This window comes from Phoenix dactylifera, chromosome 15 (genome assembly GCF_051530095.1).
Source record: "Phoenix dactylifera cultivar Ajwa chromosome 15, Ajwa_hap1_PhDact_Kaust_v1.1, whole genome shotgun sequence".
Lineage (NCBI taxonomy): Eukaryota > Viridiplantae > Streptophyta > Magnoliopsida > Arecales > Arecaceae > Phoenix > Phoenix dactylifera.
The window spans coordinates 20,011,318-20,022,379 of NC_143204.1; the positions used below are offsets into that span (position 1 = coordinate 20,011,318).

Here is an 11,062-nt window from a genome sequence, read left to right on the forward strand (position 1 = left end):
AATGAACAGATAACTTGTAAAGGTTAATTCCTTATGTTCAGCTTTTTGTAAAGATTGAATGCCTTCTTAATGTCAATGATGCTGGGACAAGATTGAATGACTTATTTTTGTCATGCTTATGATAACTTCTCATCTTCATAAATATCATACCAGTTTTTGTTTCTTTTACATTTTTTACGATCTTGCCTTTCGTGTTTTTAATGGTTCGGTTTTTCTTATGTTGTTTTCTTTTTTTATCATCTCTCTAATATTTTCTAGGCTTTCTTATGTTGTTTTATTTTTTTGATTTTTAGAGGAACTATGTCAGTTGATCGTAATTGGATGTACCACCGACTTAGTGAAAATGGTTATATAAGAGCTGAGTTCTGTGATGGAGTTAAAGGGTTCCTTGAGTTTGCATTTACTCAGTTAGAGTATTGTAGTGGTGATAAGATTAGATGCCCTTGTATAAGATGTGACAACCAGAAATTTCTTAACCGTGATACGGTCAATGTTCATCTGTTGAGAAAGGGGTTTACACCGAGATATTCAACATGGTTTGCACATGGGGAGTTACTTGGTGCAGTTGCTCCTGTAAGTACAAGTGCAGTAGAAGCATCCACATCAATGGATGTTGGTTGTGAACATGGTCAGCAATATAGAACCATGGTGATGGAAGCTATGGGTCCAGAAGAGGAACTTCATTTGAGAAGTGCATTTGAAGTTAATCATGAGGAAGAGCCAAACAAGGATGCTGCAGATTTTTATTCTTTGTTGAAAGATGCAGAAGTACCTTTGTGGGAAGGGTGTAAAAAACACTCTAAGTTATCTGCTATTAGTCAATTATTAAATTGCAAGTCTGAATTTAATATGAGTATATCTTGCTATGATCGAATCATGAAAATAGTGAAGAATATGTTGCCGGAAAGTGAGAAGCTGCCCTCTGATTTCTATCAATCAAAGAAGATGCTTCGGAAGTTGGGGTTGGAGTATACAAGTATTGATGTTTGTGAGAATAATTGGATCAATCAAAGGAGATTTAAACAAAGCCCGTGATAAACCCCCTAATTGGATCTCTAGAGAAAATTGGAATAAGCTAATTGATATTTGGATCTCCCCAAAATGGAAGAAGAAATCAGAAGCCAACAAAAATAATAGAAACACCATGAAGAACGGTAGCATCTCTAAACACTGTGGAGGATCAATCACATTTGTCAATCATGACGAACGATTGGTACATATCTTTATTCAATTAGATTTCTATAATAATTTTTATATTATTGTTCAGTCATCTTAAATTAGCCCATTATATGTTAATGAATTTTTTCTTTTCTCTTTTGTAGAAATTAAAGTTAGGCAGGGAGCCAACAATAGTTGAATCTTTTAATCGGATGCATAAGACAAAGCAAGGCATGGGAGGATATGTAGATAAGAGAAGTGAAGCTGTCATGGTAAGTATAATTTTTCTATGATTCATAAATATTATTGAGCTTGCTCATGTTTATCTCTTGTTTGATCCACCATAATGTTTTTCTCTTCTTTTAAATCAACTGGCAGGCAAAGTATTCAGCTGAATACTCCAAAAAATATGGTGATGCCTCCACCTCAGATGCTCCTCCACGTGATTATGACTTGTGGTTTGAGGCAACTGGTGTCCCAACTCATGGCCATGTCTATGGCTTTAGTCCCCTAGAGGATCTCACTGGAATTATTGGGCAATCATCATCTGCTTCCACCTCTACAAGTCAAGCTCCAGAGCTGTACACTCATGAAGACCTTCTACGTATTCTTGAGCAGGAAAAGAAAAAATGGCAAGAGGAGGTTCTTCAAAAGATGAGAGAAGAGATTGGCTTTGGACCAAGGTATGCAGATCGGGGGAGTAATGGTGATTCTGGTTCTGCTGATCATGCTTCATTATAATTGTTTTTGCCTTAGATGATAGGTCTTTGCATTCCTAGGAGGAATGAAATCTCTGTTGATCTTTATGACATATTTTTAGACTTTGATTTTGATGGATTCAGGACATGTTGATGCCAATTTTGAATGACATTTAAAATGACTTTTGCGTAATGTCGAATGCCTTTGCTATTAATGATATTATTGTTATTATTATTATGTGCCAATCAATGTACCAAATGTACCAGGTTATTAGATTGTGATCGGTGACCAAATTTTGGTTACTAAATTGTTTACCAACTATTGACGAGCAGTCATAAACTTAGTGACAGGATTTTGGTCAATAAAAATTGATTTTGCTCAGCGCGTTTGTAACCAATTAGTGACCGTAAACTTATCACTAGGTCAGTGACGGGATTAATGACAAATGTAGTGACAAAATGTGTGACCATGTCTGTGACGACTAAATCTGTCACTAAAGGTCGTGACAGATTAGTGACCAAACTTGTGACCGCATTCTGTGACAAAATCAGTGACCAAGTTGCCTTCGTCACTAACTCCGCAACTGGATAGTGACGGGAAATACATAATTTCTTAAATATTTAATTCTTAAATTTGTAACGGCTTAGTGACGGCGGTTCTGTCACGGAGGTTAGTGACGGGAATCGCCGCCGTCACGGAGAATTTAGCGACGCGTGTTTTTGTAACGAAGTCAGTGACGGGAGCTCCGGTCACAAATTCCATATTAGTAACTGAAAACACGGTATAGTGACGGGAATCTCCGTCACTATACGCGTGTTTTCTGGTAGTGTATGTAAAAATTGATGCCATCCATTCTTCTCTTCATCTTCCATCTCACAATCTTACATTTATTACATCTTTTTTCTTAAGTTGCACAAGCAAAGTAAGTATGATATCAGTGCAATATTCGAGCTGTTTTGTTCTTCATTACAATTTTAATTTTAATTCTGTTAGATAAGAACTTTGTTCTCAGTTCTTGATTTTGATGGCCATTTTATGTGTGTGCTTAGTCTTTGTTTCTTTATATACTTGCATGTGTGTGTGTGTGTGTATAACTATGTACATAAACAGATATAACTGTATGCAAGACACTAGCCTAATTGTATTGGGGGTGTAAATATATAATGCTGTATAATTGTGTAAGGGCTGAATATAAAATGGAAATCAAACAAAGGATTGGTTATTAAGTTTCCTGGTGTGTTAGGAGGTGATGGTTGACTTTAAAGGTACTTTCCTATACAAAAATTCTTGTTTGAAAACTGAAATAAGTTTTGATATTTATTTTACACTCCTTATTTATTTATTTATATATCTGTATAGATAAATCTTTCTTCATCCAACACATGTAATGATAAAATTTTCTGTGAAGAGATGCTTTAATATCTGCCTTAGCTAGGAAGCTCTTCATTTGACCTAAGAAACACGATATGTGCAAATCACTCGGTCTATATATCAGTTAGATGTTGTATTTTACATTAATAGATTTCAGCTTAAGTTTAATGTTGCTTGCAAGACATATAGAATGTTTTTCTTTTATTTTGAGAAAGAATCATGCATAATTATTTTAAGCTATATAATTAATGTAATATAAGGAGCTTGTTGCTCTACGACTTATTCATTTATCAACTCGCCTTTGGATTTTTATATTACTCTTTATTGATCAAGGCTATATAGCATCAAGATTTATTTGTTGATAACTTTGAATTAAATTTTTTCTTGCTTACAGTGGTGACAAAGTTCTTTAGAGCAAAACATAGTATTCTCCACTTGTATACACCATTTGGAAAATAGTTTACATTAATTATGACATTTTTGTCATACCTACTGCTTGCTTTAATTAGGAGGATCAATTCTTCTAATGTTGTCAATTTGAATGCAAAGTGGTCCAACCAAGTTGCTACCTTGAATGTTGTTGGTTGAGATGCAGCAAATAGCGTCCTTCCACTATTCTTGTTGGGTTAAGCGAACTTCTATTTTGTTACTAAGGTTTACCCATAAGGGGCAACATTTGATAAATGCATCTAAGCTAACTTGTTGTAAGAAACTAACAGATTAAGAGTTCATTAAATATGAGCGACTTTAAGTGAGAAGCCTTATCTTAGAGAAGTATTTAGGATATTAACATGATTATTTTTTCATGCACCTATTATATATATAACATGTAGAGGAGCTCAATACTTTAATATATCTATAGTGCAACCCAAACTCTAGAAAAACATAATTTTATCGTACATATTTCACCTCTATTTTGCTTGATGTATCTTGAAAACAAAAATATTTATTTGTAGACTAACTAGTTCAAGAAGGTATGGAACTGAGAATTCTCCTTAAAAGACTTGAAAGCCTCACCATTTTTTAAAAAAAGTACTCAAAAGGATAATTTTGTAATGTCATAACTAAACATTAAAGTTTATTAAGATTTTCTTTAATTAAAACAAGTAGAGTGAAAAGGGGGGGGGGGGGGGGGGGGGGGGATTCAGATTATAATTATTCAGATTCATATATCTAGAAATTTATCATTCAAGAATTGAGTTTAAAATCTCTAATTATGAAGTATAGAAGTATGACTACTAAGACAAGCCGTAGTTATACGTTCAAAAAATTAAATGTTATACTCCATTCATGACTAAGTCAATGTCTTTGTGATTAGACTGAAAAGGATAGAGCATAGGTTTCTTTTAAATTCATTTACTTTCAAATATAAGTTAAATGTGTAGTAAGGGATAAGAACCCAGTTGAAAATAAAATGACAAGCAAGAATGGATATTTGCCTATGTATATACAAAAGCCTTTTGAGGTACTTCTAAAATGTAGGAAGGCACATTGAGGATGCTACACAAGCATGCAGACTGTGACCCTCGTTTTCATCAAAAATATCTCCTCTTTTCCTAAATCGCCCACATCCATATAATATAATAATGTAATAATACAAAATTATATATTTATAATCAACTCAATAAATAAATAATATGAATAAAATTACCAAATTTTATTTCGTTTTTTATTTCATTTCCTCTAAACCCTGGCCATCTCTTGTCCCACCCTCCATCTAAAACCATTCAAGAATCGAGTCTATAATCTCTAATTATTGAGTACAGAAGTGTAACAACCAGGATAAATTCCGGTTATATGTTAGGAAAAGCAAATGACATACTCTATGTATGCTAAAGTTAATGTCTTTGTAATAATTAGATTGAAAAGGTTAGAGCATAGTTTTGTTTAAATTCATTAATTTGCTTTCAAATGTAGGCTAAATGTATAGTAAGGGTATAAAGGTATTGTCTGCATAAACAAAAGCCTTGAAGCTTGAGGAAGGCATAACGAGGGTGTTGCAAAGGAATGGAGTTTGCGACTCCTTGCTTTCATCAAAATATCCTCTTTCCCAAAACGCCCAAACCATGTAATATAATAATATAAAATATGCGAGCTTATAAATTTATGAACAACTTGAAAAAGCAAATAATACATACGAATAAAACAAGCTCCATTGCGCCGAATTTCATCTCGTTTCACATTTCATTACCCAACCCCGGCCCCACCTAACCCCAACCCGTGAGAGTTTTATTTATACTCTCTGGAGATTCCGCACCCCCGAGCTCTCAGTTCTGCTTCCTAGCTCCCTCTCCAAACCTCTCTCTCTCTCTCTCTCTCTCTCTCTCTCTCTCTCTTCCTCTTGGGCTATGAGGATGTTTGGAGGTTCCCACTGAGGGTCGACATATCTAAGGTGATGGGCTCTGTGGGAAAGAAGATGGGGAAGGAGAAAAAAGATGGGTCATGGAACAGACCCTCCTACCCCTCCATCTCTTGTAGTCTCTCTCTCACCCCCACACAGCTGCTTCCCCAGCCGCTGTGTAGAATTTCTCTTCGCCACCTTCGCTGAGAACACAAACAACAATAATCTTCAGCAGAGAGAGAGAAAGAGTGTGTGAAGCCTTTGATATATATCTGCACCATTTCTATTCCGTCGAACCTCTTACACATCCAGATCACAAATCTATTGTTGGTATTGGGCTGAAAACCAACCATACCGGCAACCATGAAGCGGCTCAGCACCTCAGACTCTCTGATCCCCATCTGTCCGACTGGTGGTACATTACAAATTCTTTCTTGCATCTTTTGTTACAGTTCAAGTTAGATGAAGCTATTTAAACTTTTAGATTTAGACTATATGTACGTTTTGAAATGATTTAGACGAAGCGAAGGGGATGTATGAGAGAGGATTCCAGCCAATAATAGACGGGTTGGACGAGGAGGAGTGCGGTGACGGGGAGATGTGCTCCTCCGCCGGCAGCGGTCGGGAGAAGAAGCGCCGCCTGAGCGTGTATCAAGTTAAAGCGTTGGAAAAGAATTTCGAGGTGGAGAACAAATTGGAGCCGGATAGAAAGGTGAGGCTGGCACGCGAGCTCGGCCTCCAGCCCCGGCAAGTCGCCATCTGGTTCCAGAACCGCCGCGCCCGGTGGAAGACCAAGCAGCTGGAGCGCGACTATGCCGCCCTCAAGGGCAGCTATGAAGCGCTCCGCCTCGACTTCCACAGCCTCCATCGGGACAAAGAGGCCCTCCTCGCCGAGGTCCGTGACTAAAATATATGTATATGTAAATTTAAAGACAATTGAAAAGACAGAGACTGGAATTTTGATTGAATTTATTTGTATCGTGTGATGGATTGATGATGGATTGCAGATGAAGATGCTGAAAGACAAGTTAGCAGAGGAGGAGAGCGCGAGCTTCTCCTCGGTGAAAGAGGAACCGCTGGTGTCGGAATCCGAGAACAAGGCCTCGGGGGAGCCACCGGCTCCGGTGTACAAAGACGGGTCGTCGGACAGCGACTCGAGCGCTGTCCTCAACGACGAGAACAGCCCGCATGACCATCGCAGGATGTCGTCGTCGACTGCCTCCGGGATGTTCTCGGCCGCCATCGGATTCGAAAACTCCACATCCTTCCCATGCTCACCACCCTCATTACTAAATTCCGACTCGAGGCAACAAAAGGGATTTCAACACCAGCTGTTAAAGACCGAAGACGATGAATTTGTTAGAACCATTACTCTCGTCGGATGACTCCTCCTCTCAGCAGACTTCCAACGGCTAGTGAGCAGTTCCTCCCAACCTCCCAACGGCTCAGCAGCTTCGAGGTTCTCCCCTTCACGTGGCTACTCACTGGATTATTCTTCCCATGAGTTGTCTGAGGAGTATTCCCACGAGCAGCTTCTTCCAGTTATAACAATATTCTGTTGTAACAGTAGTTTGTTTTTAAACTGTTTCTCTTTCTGAAACACTAAAGCTTTCTCTCTCTGAAACTCTATATATTTGAATGAACAGTGTAAGGTTTGGTGAGTTAGCCAAACTAGTTATTCAACTGTCCTATTATTTCTTACATGGTATCAGAGCTAAAAAGCTCACGCTTGATCCTGGTATAAGCTTCCATACTTCTCACAAATGGCTGCCTCAGAAACCACTTCTTCCTTCACCCCACGAGATTCCTCTCTACCATTTCTCATGCCCAATATTGCACAGCTTATCTCTGTAAAACTGGATGGCTCCAATTATCTTGTTTGGAGATCTCAGTTCCTACCGGTGCTTAGAAGCCATGATTTGTTGGGTATTGTGGATGGCTCTGAAGCATGTCCTCCCAGCATTCTTCCTGATGGCTCATCAAATCCGGCGTTTATAGTATGGAATAAGAAGGACCAATGCTTACTGAGTTGGTTCCTGTCTTCACTTTCAGAAAAACTTATCTCTACCGTTTATGGCTTGGATACTTCCAGGCAGGTATGGGGTGCTCTCGCAACCCGTTTTTCTTCTCAATCTAGATCTCGCCTTGCCCATATCCGGCGTCAACTTCAAACTCTTTCTCAAACCAACAAAGGTTGCATGGAGTACCTTGAATACGCCAAGTCTTTGGCAGATCAACTTGCTGCTGCTGGAAAACCAGTAGATGATCAAGATCTGATCTCATATGTTCTTGGTGGTCTGCATCCAACATTTAATCCGTTTGTGACTTCCTTCAACTTTGCCTCCCGAGACAAAGACTTTTCATTGGAAGATTTTCAAGCTGAGCTGTTGAGTTATGAGTCCATGCTTGATATTCAGAATGTCTCTCTTCATTCTGATAATGCTCAGTTTGCCATGGCAGCTATGAAATCAAAGCCTTCAAATTTCATAAGAAAGCCAAAACCTCAGAACAATATCACTCGGCTACAACAACAAACTCCAACTGGAGGTCCCACCAATCGCTCACCAAAGTTTGCATCTCGACTCAATGTAAACATGAATACTACAACTCCTGTATGCCAGATTTGCAACAAACCACGGCACACTGCAATTGATTGCTACCACAGGTTTGATTACTCCTATCAAGGTCGCCTTCCACCATCTGATCTTGCAGCAATGGTCGCTGAGGCTAATTCTGCTTATGAACATCAAGTCTGGTATGCAGACAGTGGGGCGAATGCACATATTACCCCTGAGGCTTCTAATCTCATACACCAACAGCAGGTTCAAGGAGGTGATACTGTCACTGTGGGAAATGGCTCAGGTTTGCCAATAACAAGCATTGGTTCCTCCTTCCTTCACGTTGGACATTCCATATTTAATTTGTCTAACGTTTTACATTGTCCTACTGCTTCTACAAACCTACTGTCAATCAACAAATTTTGCCTAGACAATGATTGTTATTTTGTACTCACTGAGTGTGATTTTACTGTGAAGGAGAATCAAACAAACCGAACACTACTCCATGGACAGGTTGAGAATGGACTCTACCCAGTTGCTGATCAAAAGAGCTCTCAAAACAAGTTAACATGCCTCACTGCCAATTTAGGTGTCAGTTCATCCCTTGATACTTGGCATTCACGGTTAGGACATCCCTCCAACAGTGTTCTAGAACATCTGCTGCGTCTCAAACTTCTTTCTGTCAATAAATCTTCTAAGCATTTGGGGTTTTGTTCTTCCTGTCAACTTGGCAAAGGGAAGCATCTACCCTTTACCGATTCTACACGACAGTCCACAGTCCCTTTAGCTCTTATTCACTCAGATGTTTGGACCTCCCCAGTACCATCAGTGAGTGGCTGTCGATTTTATGTCATATTTGTTGATGATTTTTCTCGTTTCTCCTGGTTGTATCCTCTTCGTCATAAGTCTGATGTATTTCCTACTTTTGTGAAATTCAAAACTCTTGTCGAAAACTTATTCTCTTGTTGCATCAAACAGTTGCAAACTGATAATGGTGGCGAGTTTTTGTCTACCCAGTTTACTGGGTTCTTAGCTCATCATGGCATTTACCATCGCTTAACTTGTCCATATACATCCCAGCAAAATGGGATTGCTGAACGCAAACATCGCCACATTCAAGAAATGGGTCTTACTCTGTTAGCTCAATCACATCTTTCACCACAATATTGGGTAGATGCCTTTCAAACCGCAGTGTTTTTAATCAATCGTTTACCTACCAAAGTCTTACACCATACCACTCCTTATTTTTTGCTTTTTCGGCAGCTTCCGAAGTATTCTGATTTACGAATCTTTGGCTGTTCTTGCTATCCTCTCTTACGACCTTATAACGCCCACAAGTTAGCATTTCGAAGCAAACGCTGTGTCTTTTTAGGTTACTCTAGCAATCATCGTGGTTATCGTTGTCTTGATCTTCTTACTGGTCGCGTGTTTGTCTCTCGTCATGTTATCTTTGATGAGCATTCTTTTCCAGCATCAGTGGTGGATCTGCACTCAGCCAACCCACGGAGCTTGCTTCCTACTAGTAATCTTCTTATTCCCAACCACGTGGTACATCCTGCTACTTCTCCTTCTACTTCCCCAACTCTTTCACTGGTAGATATTTCCCTCCCTCCACATTCACCCACCTCTGGTCCAGATTGTTTGTTACAAGGGGCTTCTACTCCTCCGGCTGATACCAACTTTTATTCTCCACCTACCACCAGACCAGACTCATTACTCTCTACTTCACTCAATACCTCTTCTGATCTCCCACTTCGCCACACCATGGTAACCCGCTCTCAAACCGGCAACTCCAAACCCAAACAATTCCCAGATTACAAAGTCTTTCATTCCACCCGTTATCCCTTACATGCTCTCTCTACTGTCCATGATTCTGAACCCACATGCTTTACAAAGGCAGTTTCTCATCCTCAATGGCGCGCTGCTATGGGTATGGAGATTGATGCTTTACTGCAAAATGGCACTTGGTCCTTATGTCCACGGCCTACAGATCATCGCATTGTTCGAAACAAATGGGTGTACAAAATAAAGCGACGCCCTGATGGATCTGTGGAGAGATTTAAAGCCCGGTTGGTTGCCAAGGGCTTTGACCAGCAGGATGGAGTTGATTATCATGAGACTTTCAGTCCGGTCATCAAACCATCCACCATTCGGCTTATCTTGGCTCTTGCTGTTTCTTTTAATTGGCCGATTCGCCAATTGGATGTCTCCAATGCCTTTCTTCATGGTGTTTTGGATGAGGAGGTATACATGGAGCAACCGAGGGGATTTGTTGATTCCTCCCATCCAGACTTTGTCTGTCGTTTGCACAAATCCCTTTATGGCCTTAAACAAGCTCCCCGGGCCTGGTTCAGAAAGCTTTCTCAACAGCTACTAGCATTTGGGTTTACTGAATCCTCTGTGGACTACTCCCTCTTTACTCTTCATTCTATGGGGTTTTCTCTTTTTGTGTTAGTTTACGTTGATGACATCCTTGTCACCGGTTCTGATTCTGGTGCCATTATGAATTTACTTACTTACTTACAATCCTGCTTTCCTCTAAAGGATCTTGGGACTTTAAGCTACTTTTTGGGTGTTGAAGCTTCACGAACTTCCACCATGTTACATCTGAAACAATCCAAGTATATCTTTGATCTGCTGCTCCGATCCAAGATGGAAGGTGCTAAGCCTTTGTCTTCTCCGCTCGCGTCTGGTCAGAAGCTTTCTGCTCTTGATGGTGATTTGTTATCTGATCCTACTGAGTATCGTCAGATCGTTGGTGCATTACAATACTGCACCATCACCCGTCCAGACATCTCCTTTGCAGTCAACCAGCTCTGCCAGTTTATGCATGCTCCAAGAACACCACATTGGGTTGCTACCAAACGTGTTCTTCGTTACCTCAAAGGCACCATTGACTTTGGTTTACTATATTCACCTTCATCTGTCACTTTAC

General features: G+C 39.7%; 2 protein-coding genes across 3 annotated transcripts; both read left to right on the top strand.

Annotated features, from left to right (window-relative positions):
• The first annotated feature begins 988 nt into the window (after positions 1-988).
• On the top strand, positions 989-2,049 carry LOC149751262 (uncharacterized). The gene is made up of 3 exons (XM_089927465.1): positions 989-1,213; positions 1,323-1,430; positions 1,537-2,049. The coding sequence occupies exons 1-3, from the start codon at positions 1,145-1,147 to the stop codon at positions 1,897-1,899; spliced, it is 540 nt and encodes a 179-aa protein (XP_089783591.1). The 5' UTR covers positions 989-1,144; the 3' UTR covers positions 1,900-2,049.
• A 3,429-nt stretch (positions 2,050-5,478) lies between these two features.
• LOC103707964 (homeobox-leucine zipper protein HOX20-like) lies at positions 5,479-7,252 on the top strand. 2 transcript variants are annotated; one of them, XM_088711707.2, is made up of 3 exons: positions 5,479-5,981; positions 6,088-6,464; positions 6,577-7,252. In XM_088711707.2, the coding sequence occupies exons 1-3, from the start codon at positions 5,933-5,935 to the stop codon at positions 6,952-6,954; spliced, it is 804 nt and encodes a 267-aa protein (XP_088567833.2). In that variant the 5' UTR covers positions 5,479-5,932; the 3' UTR covers positions 6,955-7,252. The 2 variants fall into 2 exon arrangements, with proteins under 2 accessions (XP_088567833.2, XP_088567832.2); XM_088711706.2 differs by having other exon boundaries at positions 5,480-5,984.
• Positions 7,253-11,062: the final 3,810 nt, after the last annotated feature.